This window comes from Mizuhopecten yessoensis, unplaced genomic scaffold, assembly GCF_002113885.1.
Source record: "Mizuhopecten yessoensis strain PY_sf001 unplaced genomic scaffold, ASM211388v2 scaffold5979, whole genome shotgun sequence".
NCBI lineage: Eukaryota > Metazoa > Mollusca > Bivalvia > Pectinida > Pectinidae > Mizuhopecten > Mizuhopecten yessoensis.
Window position 1 is genome coordinate 261,745 of NW_018406319.1, and position 17,157 is coordinate 278,901.

Sequence of the window (17,157 nt, forward strand, 5' to 3'; positions counted from 1 at the left end):
ACATCATCTGTCCAACCATCAGATACCTAGACACATCATCTGTCCAACCATCAGATACATAGACACATCATCTGTCCAACCATCAGATACCTAGACACTTCATCTGTCCAACCATCAGATACCTAGACACATCATCTGTCCGACCATCAGATACATAACCACCTCATCTGTTCAACCATCAGATACATGGACACATGATCTGTTCAACCATCAGATACCTAGACACATGATTTGTTCAACCATTAGATACCTAGACACATCATCCGTCCAACCATCAGATAACTTGACACATCGTCAGTCCAACCATCAGATACCTAGACACCACATCTGTCCAACCATCAGATACCTACACACATCATCTGTCCAACCATCAGATCCCTAAACACATCATCTGTTCAACCATCAGATACATGGACACATCATCTATCCAACCATCAGATACCTACACATTTCATTTGTCCAACCATCAGATACCTAGACACATCATCTGTCCAACCATCAGATACCTAGACACATCATCTGTCCAACCATCAGATACCTTGACACACCGTCAGTCCAACCATCAGATACCTAGACACCTCATCTGTCCAACCATCAGATACCTAGACACATCATCTGTCCAACCATCAGATCCCTAAACACCTCATCTGTTCAACCATCAGATACATGGACACATCATCTGTCCAACCATCAGATACCTACACACTTCATTTGTCCAACCATCAGATACCTACACACATCATCTATCTAACCATCAGATATTTGAGAAGTATGGGTCTCAGCTGACAAACCATTGGATACATAAGCGCTTAATACACACACACATAATTGCCCATATCATCAAGTTATAATGCGAGAATCTAGAGAGCCTGAAAGTCACTGTCATTTTAAGATTTAATTTTGATTGACTATTCAGCAACTATGACACGATATGTTCCCTCGTTTACAGAAGTCGCTAATGTGTGGACTTAATTCATAGGTACTGCAAAATATTTCAATATCGCGAGGTTTTTATTTTCGTGTAACATCTCGAGGAACACCGTCCGTGAATGAGAAATATCCTGTTAAAGAGTACATTTGAACAATGAATCTTTCTTAGGTTATCTTCAAAGTTTTGCGAATAAAATAGCTTGAAACACAATCCTGAGAAAAGACTTGTCCGCGAAGTTAAGGTAAATATAAGTTTATAAGCAGTACTAAGTATATAAGCGAATATCCCGAGGGTGAAGAATACGTGTTTGTGATGCTTTAAAGAGGTTAAGGTTATCACTTCATACCCGCATATCCCAAGAGGAGACATCAAATCTGTTGGCTCTGGTAAATTGTAGTATCTGCTGGACGATATCTTATTGGTAAAGCTTAGATTTATGGCAATAGTAACGCTATGACGGTACACTCAAATAGCACTGGGAATTCTGTACCGAAATCGGCTATTCGAACCTCGCCGTGGGTAGTCACATCCATGACTAATGATTTCCCCGGGAACAGGTCTTGCCTTGGAATACCATAACAAGTGGGAACCCTGTGAACGAGACTAATTGGAGACCAGACCGATTGCATAAACAAACACCAAATCCTTCTCACAAGCAAAAACATATATCCGACAGGATGAAAAAATAACAAGGTAGAATTTCATTTGTAAAACCAATGGATCTTTCGTCAAGATGTTTTCTTTTAAGACAAATTTACTAAAAATAATTTTAATGCAGATTTATGTTTTTATGTTTTTTTTATGCATTTCGATGAATTTAAAAAAGGCCTATTAAGATATAAGCTACCAAGTATTTTATGGCATTGGAACACATTAAATAAATGTTATGTTTGTATAACAATATACCTTAGCAGTACAATACATCTGTGATATCGATAGGGCGACCTGCAAATGTGTTCTTGACATTCTCAACGTAGTGTGTTGTTATAATGTTTAACAGTACTACACAGCCGTCGGTAAACTTCGACAGGACAGGATGGAGGCAATTAGGATACCACTAGGATGTAGATGTGAAATCGAGACATTCATGTTCCCAGTATGAACAAGGAAGGCAGAATTTATTGTTTGATGCTTGTGACATTGATAAGAGAGATACGTACAATGTCCAGGGCAAAGTATGAGTTCGGGACAATGAACCGGAAGTAATCGACTATCAAGCGGTTCACGAAAGAATGATGTGGAAATCCACACCAGCTTTCCATAAACAAAACGCCGATACAATAACTGGAAAACAAAACTGTCTTAATAATTGAGGAGTCAAGAACTGGAAACAATAGTCTGAGACCCAAGGGTACTTGCTTTATTATGATGATGTTCTTATATTTAGATTATATCTGCCATTGGAAATGTTATAAAGTAAATCGTGAGTTTTAATGGCGTCATTACGACGTCTCATTCAAATAGAAACTTTGTCCGGTGTCATAATAATATGTGATTCCTCTTCTAAATTAGAGCTAGGTTTTACCATTCCTGTAATGCTTATCAGTCATAGCCATCAGAATTGACATGGACTACATCGTTGTCACATGATATTATTACCCAAAAGTCTAGATGTTTTATAATTAGTCATTATTTACCATTTTTCTGGCTTGTTGTCCAATTTCGGCTGTAGGGGTGAAACAGTCAAAACCGCTCAGAGCGAACTGTTACCCGGGTATTTGGGTAATTGTTTCAATGCTATTTGGGGAACAGTCAAAACTAGGCCTGCCACCCCTATGAAGGAGGAAGCTCTGTGGAACTGTTTGCCCTCGGCCTCGGGCAAACAGTTCCACAGGGCTTCCCTCTACTTCGGGATGGTAGTTTTGACTGCTCCCAAAATAGCCATGAAACAATTGTTGACTAGTTGTGTGCGACCAACGACAAAGAGATTGTAATACAACTGCCGAAGCTGGAAAAAAAGACACGAGTTTCGTCTGGTGATGATGAAGTAAAATTCATCGAAACATCTGTTTAATAGGTTAATATATGTTCTTGTGAAAGACATATTATCAAAATTTAGTGAGATTAAGAGAAATCAGTATTACAAGTACATGTATATATAAGTGACGAAATGGCGAAAATGTCCAAAACGCCGAAAAACAGACATATGTTGACGTAAATAAGACAGCATCTGTCAGTCTCATACCCGGGAAGAGACACAAACGGAAAACAAGCGCTTATCGTTCGTTCATACCTCGAAGGTAGCGGGTTTACTGCAGTTAAGATATAGGCTTTACCAAATTGATACATATAACATTTTTGCCAGTGAAATATCAGATTCTATCAACTTGATAAAACTGATATCTTGAACACCGTGACAAATATCAAAAGTGATATTTTCACAGTGTGTATAAGTAATCATAACAGAAAATAGCAGAAAACGTCGGAATTGAGTTGAGTATCCCATTCAAAATGGCGCGCAGCCTTTGCTGTCAAGCTTGACGTCATTAGAATATGGCGCTAATTATTACGGCTCTGATTCCCGCCCTTTTTTAATGCATAACATTTTTAATGCTTTAAAAATGTAATAAATAGAAAATAATGGTGTCTTCAGAAATAACAAATATATTTCACCCGTGTGGCTTATGTGCGTACTCGTGAAAGACATCAAAATATTAGCCACACTCGTGAAATATATTTGTTATTACTGAAGACACCATTAACTATCCACTTTTTATAATTCTGATATTTCACTGGTAAAAAATGCAAATGAAATATTTTATAATATACCAATTAATATTGTTATCATGGTACATACATGTAAAACGAAATGTGGTATCGAGGAGGTCGACGGGTCTCCTTTTTGCTGACTCGAACTCATTGGTTATCATCGCTGAACTATGAATGGTCGGGTGACGCAGTGGATAGCGCACTTGCTTTTCACCAAGGCGGCCGTGGTTCGAATCCCCGATCGAACGTGAAAAAGTATGGGGTCACCTGTCCGATCATGTGGGTTTTCTCCGGGTTGAAGACCCCCGCACACTAACATCCAGACCAACAAGAGTGATTATTATAAGTTAAAATAATTGTTGTAAAATAAATAAAGTTTATATTATATCATCGCTGAACTGAAACAAAAACGTTGCTTTATCCACCATTTTGTTCTGTTCAATTTGTAGTGTGTACATTATTTGTCATGATATTATAGATATAGGTATATTCAAATAAATGTATAATGTAATGGGTACATGATGTTTTATAAGAGGTTGCTATAGTGTAATAATAATATACAAATATACAATATTTATTTAGCGCCCTATATAATTTGTAAAAAATGCTCTAAGGCGCTTTACAACACATGAATTGTAGTTCGTGTATTCCTACAGTGACGGTTATATTTAATATAGTAGATAAAAAGGCGTAAAACTCAGAGTAATTAGTATAATGCAAACACTACTAGATACAGACAAAGGAGAGGATGACGAAACAGAAATATTTCAAACGGTTCTAGATACAAGGAAGGTATGCGGTACACAGACATTACAAACTACATTATCAGTGGGAGATGATGGCGGAACATTACAAGTAATACTATTATAGAAAAGAATTCTGGTCACTAAAATTAAAGTAAAGCTATCCTCCACACTTTGTGCACGGCTGACTTAAATGTTATCGTGGTTTGACAACTATATATGTACACCATTCGACATTCAAGCTGGATGTCGCCCCATTTACAGACTGTGACACGCTGATTCCAGAACTTGCAAAATTGAACAGGAAACAATTACATCAAGCGTAATAAATAGGACACCACGTTTGAAATTATTCCAATGTAAAAAGTCACAAACAGCAGGTAAAGCTGTCAAATAGGCATACACAACTTAACTTATCGCGGGGAAATTTTAATATTTGTGTGATCCTATGACTTGTTTCTGTAATACATAAGCGTATGTTAAAAGATGAAACAGTCATTAGTTTTTACGAAAACTCCAGCCATAAAATATGTTGTTGTGTCTGATAAAATGCGCAGACGTACAGATAAATGTGTGTAGTGCTGGTGTAATTAGTTAACCACCGTAAGTGGTACACCTATAAAGAACGTCTGCATGCTTCTAAAAACTCACTAATAACGGAAACTGTTTACAAGACATATTCATAAAACCGTTCCATGAACAAAACTGACTGAGGAAATTTGATTACCGACTAACGACTCTGTATCTGATTCAAGTATCTTTGATAATCAGCTGTTAAAACAAACATTTTTGTGACCGGGATATTTAATGTAAGTAAGATAATTAGCCTCATGGTAGGAAGGTCTACAATTTCAATCCAATTGACGACAGAGCATGTTTTCTTTATCACCCTTATAGCCTGTGAGGCAAGTCACTCGTGGTAATGTGTATAAATTTAGTAGAAAAGTGGTTATGTAGTGTGAGAGTTTATAAGGATGGTTTTCCTGGGCTGTTTCAGCACACTTAGCGCTGGGGTTAGCTAGTCGTATAAAGCGTCCCAGCGCCCTGCTCACCATCACACGTGATAAAACGGTCTCGAAGGAGGAGGTACAATACTTTTAGCAGCTGCCCGCACTTTGAGGCAATGGCAGGGCTAATGTTTGGTGTTTTACGATGGGTAGTGCTAATGACATGTATATGGAGTACAACCTCAAAACCAAGTGGTTTTCCTAAAGACAAACCACAAAACGATGCGGTAACTGCAAGCTGGTTTAGGATGTTTAACGCAAAATTCAGACTTTTGGAGAGAAAAATAGATTTGGATTTTAAAATTCTAGGACAAACTCTCAGAGAAGAGCTAAAAGGCAGGACACCGGGCGGTTGCAGCGGTTGCGACACGCGTTTGCCGAACAATGACGGAATGGAGGAGGCCATTGCTCAACTCAAATTTGAAATACAAACACTACAAGTTGATATGAAGCAAATGGCTTCAAATCAATTGCTGTTTGAAGCAAGCTTCTTGTTATCTTTGGAAAACAGTACTGCTACATTGCAGAACAAGTTTGATGACGTTTCCGAAGTTTTAGAAGAAGTATCGACCAACGTTGATAGTTTGAACACTTCTATCTCCGCCTTGTCCGATACAATCGACAACCTGGCCGACGAAAATAGAGTGACCACAACAACTCCCACACCAAGTAAGTTCCCCCTCGCGTAAAGGACGTGTCACGTGACAAGCCGTACTCGCTGTACAACACAGAGTCTAGACCCTTCAACCTTGAACCATTAACCATTTTACAAGTGCCGTAAACCCTGATATGAACGTTCTGAAGAGCTATCGGATTTCATGTTCTATAAATACCTATTGATTCTGATATTGCCCACTTGTATTTAATGACGGTCTCGTTTAGTATGTGGAAGCCTTCTTGCCTTCATTTTAAATCATATTCATCTAAATAGTAATTATTCTTGAAAGCTGTATCGTACTTAATGATACAGAAGTATTTTGAATTCCTTGACCTTGGCAATATCTTCGCCATGATTATAGTGTTACTTATTGTATCAGCAATGTATCGTACAAAAGATACATGCCGAATAATGTGATAATGTGTTTTATTATACCTTCTGTTAAAATCTCGTAATCTGATTGGTTGAGAAAGATGTGAACATTTTCAATGTTACTTGCTCGTTTTCCAAAGATAAAGAAGACAGGGGGACATTCCAAAAAATATCACATGCGCCAAACGTATCCGTGCACGGTTCGTCCCAGTGACAGGGTGTTATTCCAAATATTGTTACATGTGCGAAACGTATGCGTGCAAGATTCGTCCCAGTGCCAGGGTGTTATCAAATCACATTCATGGTTGGTTCATTCGACAACTGTTGAGATGAAGTCTTGGTTTATGTCAAATCAACACAAAGACCTTTAAAAATGGTGAAGTGGTGAAACACCTAAACATGACACTCGGTATAATAAAATAAAAATCACATTCATGAGAGGGCGATATTGCATATTTTCACCCCTCGGAAAGCATTGTTGACCTCGGCTTCGCCTCGGTTAACAATGCTTCCTTGGGGTGAAAATATGCAATATCGCCCTCTCATGAATGTGATATTTATATAGTATCACTTAACAGGTGGTGTTATGTAATATTACCAAAATATTGCATAAATATACCTAATGTGTCAAGTAATGTTATATAATATTGTACCATTGTGTCCTAGGTGACAAGTAATGTTATATAATATTGTACCATTGCGTCCCAGGTGTTCAGTAATGATATATAATATGGTACCATTGTGTTCCAGGTGTCCAGTAACGTTATATAATATTGTAACATTGTGTCCCAGGTATCCAGTAATGTTATATAATATTGTATCATTGTGTTCCAGGTGTCCAGTAATGTTATATAATATTGTATCATTGTGTCCCAGGTGTCCAGTAATGTTATATAATATGGTATCATTGTGTCGTCCCAGGTGTCAAGTAATGCTATATAATATGGTACAATTATGTCCCAGGTGTCCAGTAATGTTATATTATATGGTACCATTGTGTCCCAGGTGTCCAGTGATGTTATATAATATGGTATCATTGTGTCCTAGGTGACAAGAACTTTATATAATATTGTATCATTGTGTCCCAGGAGTCCAGTTATGTTCTATAATATTGTATCATTGTGTCCCAGGAGTCCAGTTATGTTCTATAATATTGTATCATTGTGTCCCAGGTGTCCAGTTATGTTATATAATATTGTATCATTGTGTCCCAGGGGTCCAGTTATGTTATATAATATTGTATCATTGTGTCCCAGGGGTCCAGTAATGTTATATTATATGGTACCATTGTGTCCCAGGTGTCAAGTAATGCTATATAATATGGTACAATTGTGTCCCAGGTGTCCAGTAATGTTATATTATATGGGACCATTGTGTCCCAGGTGTCCAGTAATGTTATATTATATGGTACCATTGTGTCCCAGGTTTCCAGTAATGTTATATAATATTGTACCATTGTGTCCTAGGTGACAAGTAATGTTATATAATATTGTACCATTGTGTCCTAGGTGACCAGAACTTTATATAATATTGTATCATTGTGTCTCAGGTGTCCCGTAATGTTACATAATATTGTATCATTGTGTCCCAGGTGTCCCGTAATGTTATATAATATTGTATCATTGTGACCTAGGTGACCAGAACTTTGTATCATTGTGTCCCAGGTGTCCCGTAATGTTATATAATATTGAATCATTGTGCCCCAGGTGGTCAGTAATGTTATATAATATGGTACCATTGTGTCCCAGGGGTCCAGTAATGTTATATAATATGGTACCATTGTGTCCCAGGTGTCAAGTAATGCTATATAATATGGTACAATTATGTCCCAGGTGTCCAGTAATGTTATATAATATGGTACCATTATGTCCCAGGTGTCCAGCAATGTTATATAATATCGTAACATTGTGGCCCAGGTGTCAAGAAATGCTATATAATATGGTACCTTTGTGTCCCAGGTGTCCAGTAATGATATATAATATGGTACCTTTGTGTCCCAGGTGTCCCGTTATGTTTTATAATATGGTACAATTGTGTCCCAGGTGTCCAGCAATGTTATATAATATGGTACAATTATGTCCAAGGTGTCCAGTAATGTTATATAATATGGTACCATTGTGTCCTAGGTGTCCAGCTATGTTATATAATATGGTATCATTGTGTCCTAGGTGTCCAGTTATGTTATATAATATCGTACCATTGTGTCCCAGGTGTCAAGTAATGCTATATAATATGGTACAATTATGTCCAAGGTGTCCAGTAATGTTATATAATATGATACCATTGTGTCCCAGGTGTCCAGTAATGTTATATAATATTGTATCATTGTGCCCCAGATGTCCAGTAATGTTATATAATATTGTACCATTGTGTCCCAGGTGTCCAGTAATGTTATATAATATGGTACCATTGTGTCCCAGATGTCCAGTAATGTTATATAATATTGTACCATTGTGTCCCAGGTGTCCAGTAATGTTATATAATATTGTATCACTGTGTCCCAGGTGTCCAGTTATGTTATATAATATCGTACCATTGTGTCCCAGAAGTCAAGTAATGCTATATAATATGGTACAATTATGTCCAAGGTGTCCAGTAATGTTATATAATATGATTCCATTGTGTCCCAGGTGGCCAGTAATGTTATATAATATGGTATCATTGTGTCCTAGGTGTCCAGTTATGTTATATAATATCGTACCATTGTGTCCCAGGTGTCAAGTAATGTTATATAATATGGTATCATTGTGTCCTAGGTGTCCAGTTATGTTATATAATATCGTACCATTGTGTCCCAGAAGTCAAGTAATGCTATATAATATGGTACAATTATGTCCAAGGTGTCCAGTAATGTTATATAATATGATACCATTGTGTCCCAGGTGTCCAGTAATGTTATATAATATTGTATCACTGTGTCCCAGGTGTCCAGTTATGTTATATAATATTGTATCACTGTGTCCTAGGTGACCAGTAATGTTATATAATATTGTATCATTGTGTCCTAGGTGACCAGTTATGTTATATAATATTGTATCACTGTGTCCCAGGTGTCTAGTAATGTTATATAATATTGTATCATTGTGTCCTAGGTGACCAGAACTTTATATAATAGTGTATCATTGTGTCCCAGGTGTCCAGTAATGTTATATAATATTGTACAATTATGTCCCAGGTGTCCAGTAATGTTATATAATATGGTACCATTGTGTCCCAGGTGGTCAGTAATGTTATATAATATGGTCCCATTGTGTCCCAGGTGTCCAGTAATGTTATATAATATGGTATCATTGTGTCCCAGGGGTCCAGTAATGTTATATAATATGGTATCATTGTGTCCCAGGTGTCCAGTAATGATATATAATATTGTACCATTCTGTCCCAGGTGTCCAGTAATGTTATATAATATGGTACCATTGTGTCCCAGGTGTCCAGTAATGTTATATAATATGGTACCATTGTGTCCCAGGTGTCCAGTAATGTTATATAATATGGTATCATTGTGTCCCAGGTGTTTAGTAATGTTATATAATATGGTACCATTGTGTCCCAGGTGTCCAGTAATGTTATATAATATTGTACCATTATGTCCCAGGTGTCCAGTAATGTTATATACTATGGTATCATTGTGTCCCAGGTGTCCAGTAATGTTATGTAATATGGAATCATTGTGTCCCAGGTGTCCAGTAATGTTTTATAATATGGTACCATTGTGTCCCAGGTGTCTAGTAATGTTATATAATATTGTATCATTGTGCCCCAGGTGTCCAGTAATGTTATATAATATGGCATCATTGTGTCCCAGGTGTCTAGTAATGTTATATAATATGGTACCATTGTGTCCCAGGTGTCCTGTAATGTTATATAATATGGTATCATTGTGTCCCAGGTGTCCAGTAATGTTATAGAACTTTTCATCGTTGTGGCCGAGATGACCAGTGTTTCCAGTCATGCCTTTTGTGTCGTTTAATGTTATACACTTGTAAAGATTGGGGTTTTGGAATTTACAACTTATTTGAAATATGAGTCATCATTTTAGCTGTCTTTTTCAATTCTTAAATTACTCCTTTTTTAGTACCAATTAGTACAACCGTAAGGTGTAAGGCCTATGTCATTGTATGGTGTAGCAAAATACAGGCCAATCATCTCACTATCGACATACAGGTGTTGTTGTAACTGTCCTTTGTCTGGTATAAGTACAAGACCAGATAAAGAAAAGTGGTAATTGTCTAGGATCCGTACACAGTTCAGAGAAGATAATTAACCTACTAATGTGATGTAATAGGATTGCGTTACCATAGTGATAAGACATACGAAGAGAACATTTTAGTGTATCTGAAAGTAAAGTTTCAAAGAATGTATTTCACAGCTTCAAACATAAATGGTATAAAACCCTCCCATGAAATAGCTTATAATATACATTTGTACATGACACATAATAAAAGGGAGTTCATGCTATTTATCTCGAGCAAAACAGTTTATCTAAAATGTGTTTGTCTTGTGGCAGCCAATGCGTCTATACAATGTCACTTCCGGTTTAAGTTCACTTTCCTTTCCTCCTGTGGAACACGTTCGGCTTATCAATTACGGTACGGTGGATTAATGTCACTGAAAACTCCAAAACGTCATATTTTTTTAATATTTGAAATACAAATTAAAACATATAGTTGTCATGGACACCTGTGAAAGTTGACAACACTCTGTTACGGTAATCTGTGGAAAGGATCGATTACAATGACTAATGGTCGTTTATTCCGAATCATCAGTTGCGTTTTTTCATTAATATGTTTAAAATGTAAATGGAATAGAAAGAATAATGGTTATGTCAAACATGATGATTAATTAAGATAATTTATAGCTCCAATTTATTTCTGGGGCTGATTTGATCAACAGTGTAACGTAATAGATGTTGATGTGTTCTCGGCTGGACATCATTTAAATATTACTGTGTTTTCGGCCGTGGTGATGTTTTCGTGGTTATCAGGTCATTTATATATTCAATAGACGTTTTCACATCACAAATCACAAATCACAAATCGAAAAGAATATTGACCTTTTAAACGAACGGACAGCGGGATTCAACGTCTCTGACTGCACTTTTGAGGTTGTGGGTTTTGGGCGTTTTTTTTCTAGCATTTGAGGTTGCTGTTTTTGAGCGTTTTTTTCTACCGTTGATATTGCGGTTTTTGTGCGTTTTTTCTTCCGCTGTTTTGTGGGATTTTGAGCGTTAATCTATTTCAAATATCCCACTTAAAGAATTAAGTATATGTTTACTGATCTTCGATAAAATGCAATGTACAACAAGCCTGATCCCGTTTAGTCTGAGGTTGTAGTTGAGGCAAAACCTGAGCTGACTGTCTGTGTACAAAATACACATTGTCCACGGAAGTAGTTCCCTCATCTCGATTCTGTATACAAGGATTACAAAATATTTACTTAAAATCGGTAATTTTTGTCTGTGTATTCTGAAAATATATAAATAAAATATGCCTATATTGGCGATAATTTTATATATTACAAATATCAGTACCGGTTTGGTAGTAGACAAGCTTCCTGATTTTTGTGTGAACATGCCGTAGTGTTTAAGGAAAACAGATACATAAATCGCTCATTGCTTAAAGATCAAGAAATCTAAGAATCCATCTTTGCGATTGAAATGTTCAGTATAACAGAAAATTACAAAAAAAGAGATTGTCTATTAAAAGCAATTATAAGCTAAAATCTGTCTACTTTATGAATTAAAAAAAATAAAACTGAAACAGAAAATATATGTACAATACATGAAGGCCACGGGACATTCAGTCATTTTATTACTACGCCTCTTTGTTAAATTAGATCCTCTACACTTTCTTCGTACATAGGTACACGTAGTCACCTCCTCCAACGACATACTGCTGTCAAGGCTGTAGATCTCGCGCCAAACCATTATATCTGGCCGATGGTAACAGTCAAAGCTTGGCAGTAGAACATATGTATTTAACAAAGTGTGTCTGTATGTGTAGAACCTGTAGTAACATGGAGAACAATTAATTGCTGGCTAATTATTTGAAGAATAGAAGGGACGTTGTTTCTTATTCCCTCTATATGCAGGTCGATGGTGTGGTTTGTTTGTGTTTTACACCCTATTAACAGCTATAGTCATTTAAGGACGTGCCAGGTTTTCGTGGTGGAGGAAAGCCGGAGTTCCAGGAGAAAAAACCACCTACCTACGGCTAGTACCTGACATTCTGCTACCACTAGCACTCCAACACTGGGTCGCCGGTTCGACCAATGTCACTTATTACGAAACTATTTATTGGAACAGGGGAAACAAAACAGAGAAAGAAATGCAGCTAAACAGTAAATGAGATACCCCTTAATTACTTCTAATATTTCAACGGGAACAGCTTATATACACTGGCTGAATTATCGGGTCTCAGGAAGATGAGCGCTAGATTGATACCATCCATAAAAGATATTTTTCGACACCGGCGGAAGAATTGATATCATCAAGAATCCATGCAGTTATCTGTATGAAAATATAATGAACTACAACCTCATACTTTACATTAACCGCAGCTTCAAGTTTGACGAGGTATCCCAAACTGAACAAAATCAATACATACTCGTTAGCTTACATTTTTTGCCGACATCATTTCATATATCTTAAGATCGAGTTTAGTGAAATTGAATTATAATTTACTGAATTTCTTTGTTTTATCCACAAACCCCTACAAACACAAACCATCTCGTCGGCTGCTTTATATCAAAATATTGTATCTAAAAAACGACCATGTTACATTCTACTGTAACTGCCGTGGACCTTTACTTATTTGTTTGGGAGTATGTTTTTCATTTAGATATGAATCAAGATTTTTTTTGTGACAAACTCAGCGCAGGCATACCGTTACGCAGAAATTTCGCAACATCAGCAGTGAAAAACCCACGAATGCGTCTTATGACGCGATATAATAACCGATTTGATGTACCAAACGCCCAATTGTATGTTTGGATTAATCAGGTCATAAAGGGCTTCACTATAGTCGATAGGCGATTGTATGACTGTTGAGTGATGTCATTATTGACTGATTTGATTGCTGATTAGTTTGCTTGTTAACTGGTTTGATAGTAAACTGGCGTGATAGTAAACTGGTTTGATAGTTATGAAGTGATAGTTAGCCGGTGTGATAGTTACCTGGTTTGATTGTTAACTGGTGATAATTAACTGGTTTGATTGTTAACTGGTGTGCTAGTTAACTGGATTAATTATTGACTGATGTGATTGTTGATTGGTTCGATAGTTAAATGGTTTGATTGTTGATTGGTTCGATAGTTAACTGGTTTGATTGTGATAGTTAACTGCAGTGATAACTTAATGTTGCGATAGTTCACCGGGTTGATTGTTAACTGGTGTGTTAGTTAACTTGTTTAATTATTGACTGATGTGATTGTTGATTGGTTCGATAGTTAACTGGTTTGATTGTTAACAGGTGTGGTAGTAAACTGGTGTGATGTGATTGTTAACTGGTGTTATAGGTAACTGGTGTTATTGTTGACTTGTTTAATTGTTAACGGGTATACTTTTTAACTGGTCTTATTGTTAACTGGTTTGGTTGTAACTGGTGTATTTATATATAACACTATTACACCACCAGGACGTCTTTCCATACAGGTAATCGAAAACTGATCAATCTTATGTAAATGTATATGGCTCTTATGTGTTTATGTATCGAAATAAAAAAAGTTATTTTAGATACTGACCTTTAAACTAGTCCTACGTAAGGAAGGGGCCGGGTATACCAAAGTTTGTTAAAGTACGTCTAACCTAAGCTCTCTAATTAGGAATATGTTTGTAGCTGCTAGGTGTAAAATGCTCTAAACCTACATTTTGTATATTGATATCTAGAAAAAAGGGTTATCGATCAAATCACGTCTCGTGAGAACCAACTAAACACGGCCACTTCAAATAACACAGATTAGAAAACCTCTGCCGTGACGTCATATCAGTATGAAGTCATATCGTGATATCACCTATCTGTGTCAGCTAATTTTCCTGGTGCACGAAGATGGCCAGTACTCGTTGCCCCATGTAGTTATGCCGATATCAGCATATACCAAACCTACGGAAGCGGTTGATTTTGGCATAAAACAGATTCCGTACATAGAAGAGGCGTTTATGTAAAATATATAAATAACTTTTTAAAAACTGAAGATAATCTGAAGAGTGACATTAAGGAACTTAATACCGATCTAAGCATTGTAGCAGTCGTGAATATGTAAACAAGTTCGATCCATTTGTACTAATGATTCGCCCTATTGAAAGGTATATTATAATGAGATTAATGTATATGTACCTGATATACACTGTGTTATTACAATATCGTATCCAAATCACATTTAGACATATTACTTTCGCAAGACAATAAGTATTAAACAGTTTAACTCTTTTTGCGTGGATCTTACTCTTATGACATCCATTTAGCAACAACGTCAGAGATGTTAGTTAATCTCTACATTACAAGTATCACCTTAATGTTAAAAATGCATAATGACAACCATTTTATTTACATAAGCGACTGCCACAGTGCACCTCCAGCCCCTTTGACAACACATAGATCAAAAGGGCATACATGTCATACTAACAATCAATATCAATACCCATTATCAATATACAGGTGAACAGGACATACTTTCCGTTGGCAAATATTACACCAAAGCCAAAAGTCAATGAAAGGTCACTAAATGTCATTGTCAAACTTATTATTATCATCAATTTTGATATACAGAAAATGTATCATTTTCATTTGCACATATTTTACCAAAGCAAAGTCTTATCATAAGTCAGTATAAAAGGAATCAAACAAAGGTCAGAGGTTAATTGGATGATTGTAAATCTACATTGCATACATAGAGAATAATGAATGTCTTTTTCAATACCACATCCAGTATCAACACGAGACTCAAATATCAGCCCGCGGGTAGATACTGGGTGTGATATGGAAAAAGGCATGTATTATTCTGTTTAATACATACTTACTGATAAAATACGGATATATCTTCTATCGTACGGTTTATTACATACTTACTAATAAACACAGGTTTTCTGTATATTCGATTCGACACAATTGCTCTAACCCATCTTAGAGATTTGAGAGATTTTATTATCACGCAGGCACACAATTGTGCGCAACAAGAGGGCAACATAAAGTACACTATTACAATGATATGGTTGACCGTAAAGCACTAATCTTACTATGCAAGCGTACAATAATATAGTGGAAACTATTACACTCCTCATACAATGATAGACACACTATTACACTGTTCATACGTACTATCATACCTTATTATAATAGACAATATAACGCACTGCTCATACAATGACACTCATCATACCCTGTGATATACATTATTGCACTCATTTTACAATATTATTACGATGGTATAATACATAGCATTACATTCACCAATACCGTGCGTTCACACAGTTGTATAGCAGGCACTGTTGCATCCATCTTACAGTACAATCCTACAATAATATTATTACAGTATTACACATATATTACTCGCACTCCATGATACATGTACTATGGATAGTATACCACAACATACAGTGCAATCATACCATGGCATAATAGTGACTATCATACTCACCATACCATATAATATTACAAAGGTATAATAGACAGTGTTATAATACCAGCATACAATACTGTAATAGACAGATACAAATACCTTCAATCAGGGATATAACAAACAAACCATAATAAACAAGCTGTAACCACACTCATTATACAATACAATCATGTTAGGTTTAACAAAATTATCAGTAATATCTATATGTATACAAAAGTTTACAGTTTGATGTGTGAAATTCACATATAATTTTTTAATTGTCTTTCTAGTAATTGTATGAACAGCGATAGATTTGATAATATTCTAACATTGCATATTGATATTAATCCTTTCATTTTATGAACAGATGGATTAGAGGTATAATAAATAGGTATATATTTTCTGCGGATTTGACTTAAATAAGCATTTGAACATACAAACAAATAATAATACTCGCTTCCAACTCCAGTAAACCAAAGCGGACAGATTCTGCCTTCACGTGGTGTTCTAGTCCATCGCCCAGTCTCTATTGGCAGAGATAAATTACTGGTTCTGAACTTACAGTAGTTATTCTATCTTTTTGTTTAAGCATAGTTAAGTATTGTTCAAACTGAAATTGATTTTTAAATATTGCATATGTTTGACCCCGGGAAGAATGTTCAATATCAGTATACCATTGTTGTATAAATTGGTCATAAGGTAATTTTATTCATTGTGCAAGTTTTTTGTTGTAACCATGCGTAACTTAGTCCCGTGCAATTGAATAGATTCTTGATATAAGAAATCCATTTAAAATCAGCGAAATAATTTTCATGTAAATTCAGCATAAGCTTGTACATTATACTAGACAATTTATTTTCACCTGTAAATAGTTTATACCAAAACATTATCATTCTATATTTAATTTCAATATTCAGAGGGTACCTACCCGTTTCACAATATACCATTATATTTGCTGTGGAGCTACGTATGTTTAAAATTCTTTTACAAAACTGTACATGTAATTTCTCAATCATATTGGTATTTTCAAACCCCCAAATTTCTGAGGAGTACAAAAGGATTGGGGATATTAATACATCAAACAATTTTAATTGTAGGTCAATTGGTAAAATAATATTTCTTATTCTTTTTTATATAATGCAT

General features: G+C 35.9%; 1 protein-coding gene across 1 annotated transcript in view; it reads left to right on the forward strand.

Annotated features, from left to right (window-relative positions):
* The first annotated feature begins 5,377 nt into the window (after nt 1–5,377).
* Nucleotides 5,378–17,157, forward strand: part of LOC110451389 — a 190,288-nt gene continuing 178,508 nt past the window's right edge. Inside the window, exon 1 of the mRNA XM_021499374.1 lies at nt 5,378–6,059. Within this exon, the coding sequence (XP_021355049.1) occupies nt 5,507–6,059 (553 nt within the window). The 5' untranslated portion in view covers nt 5,378–5,506. The remainder of the gene's footprint in view (nt 6,060–17,157) is intronic.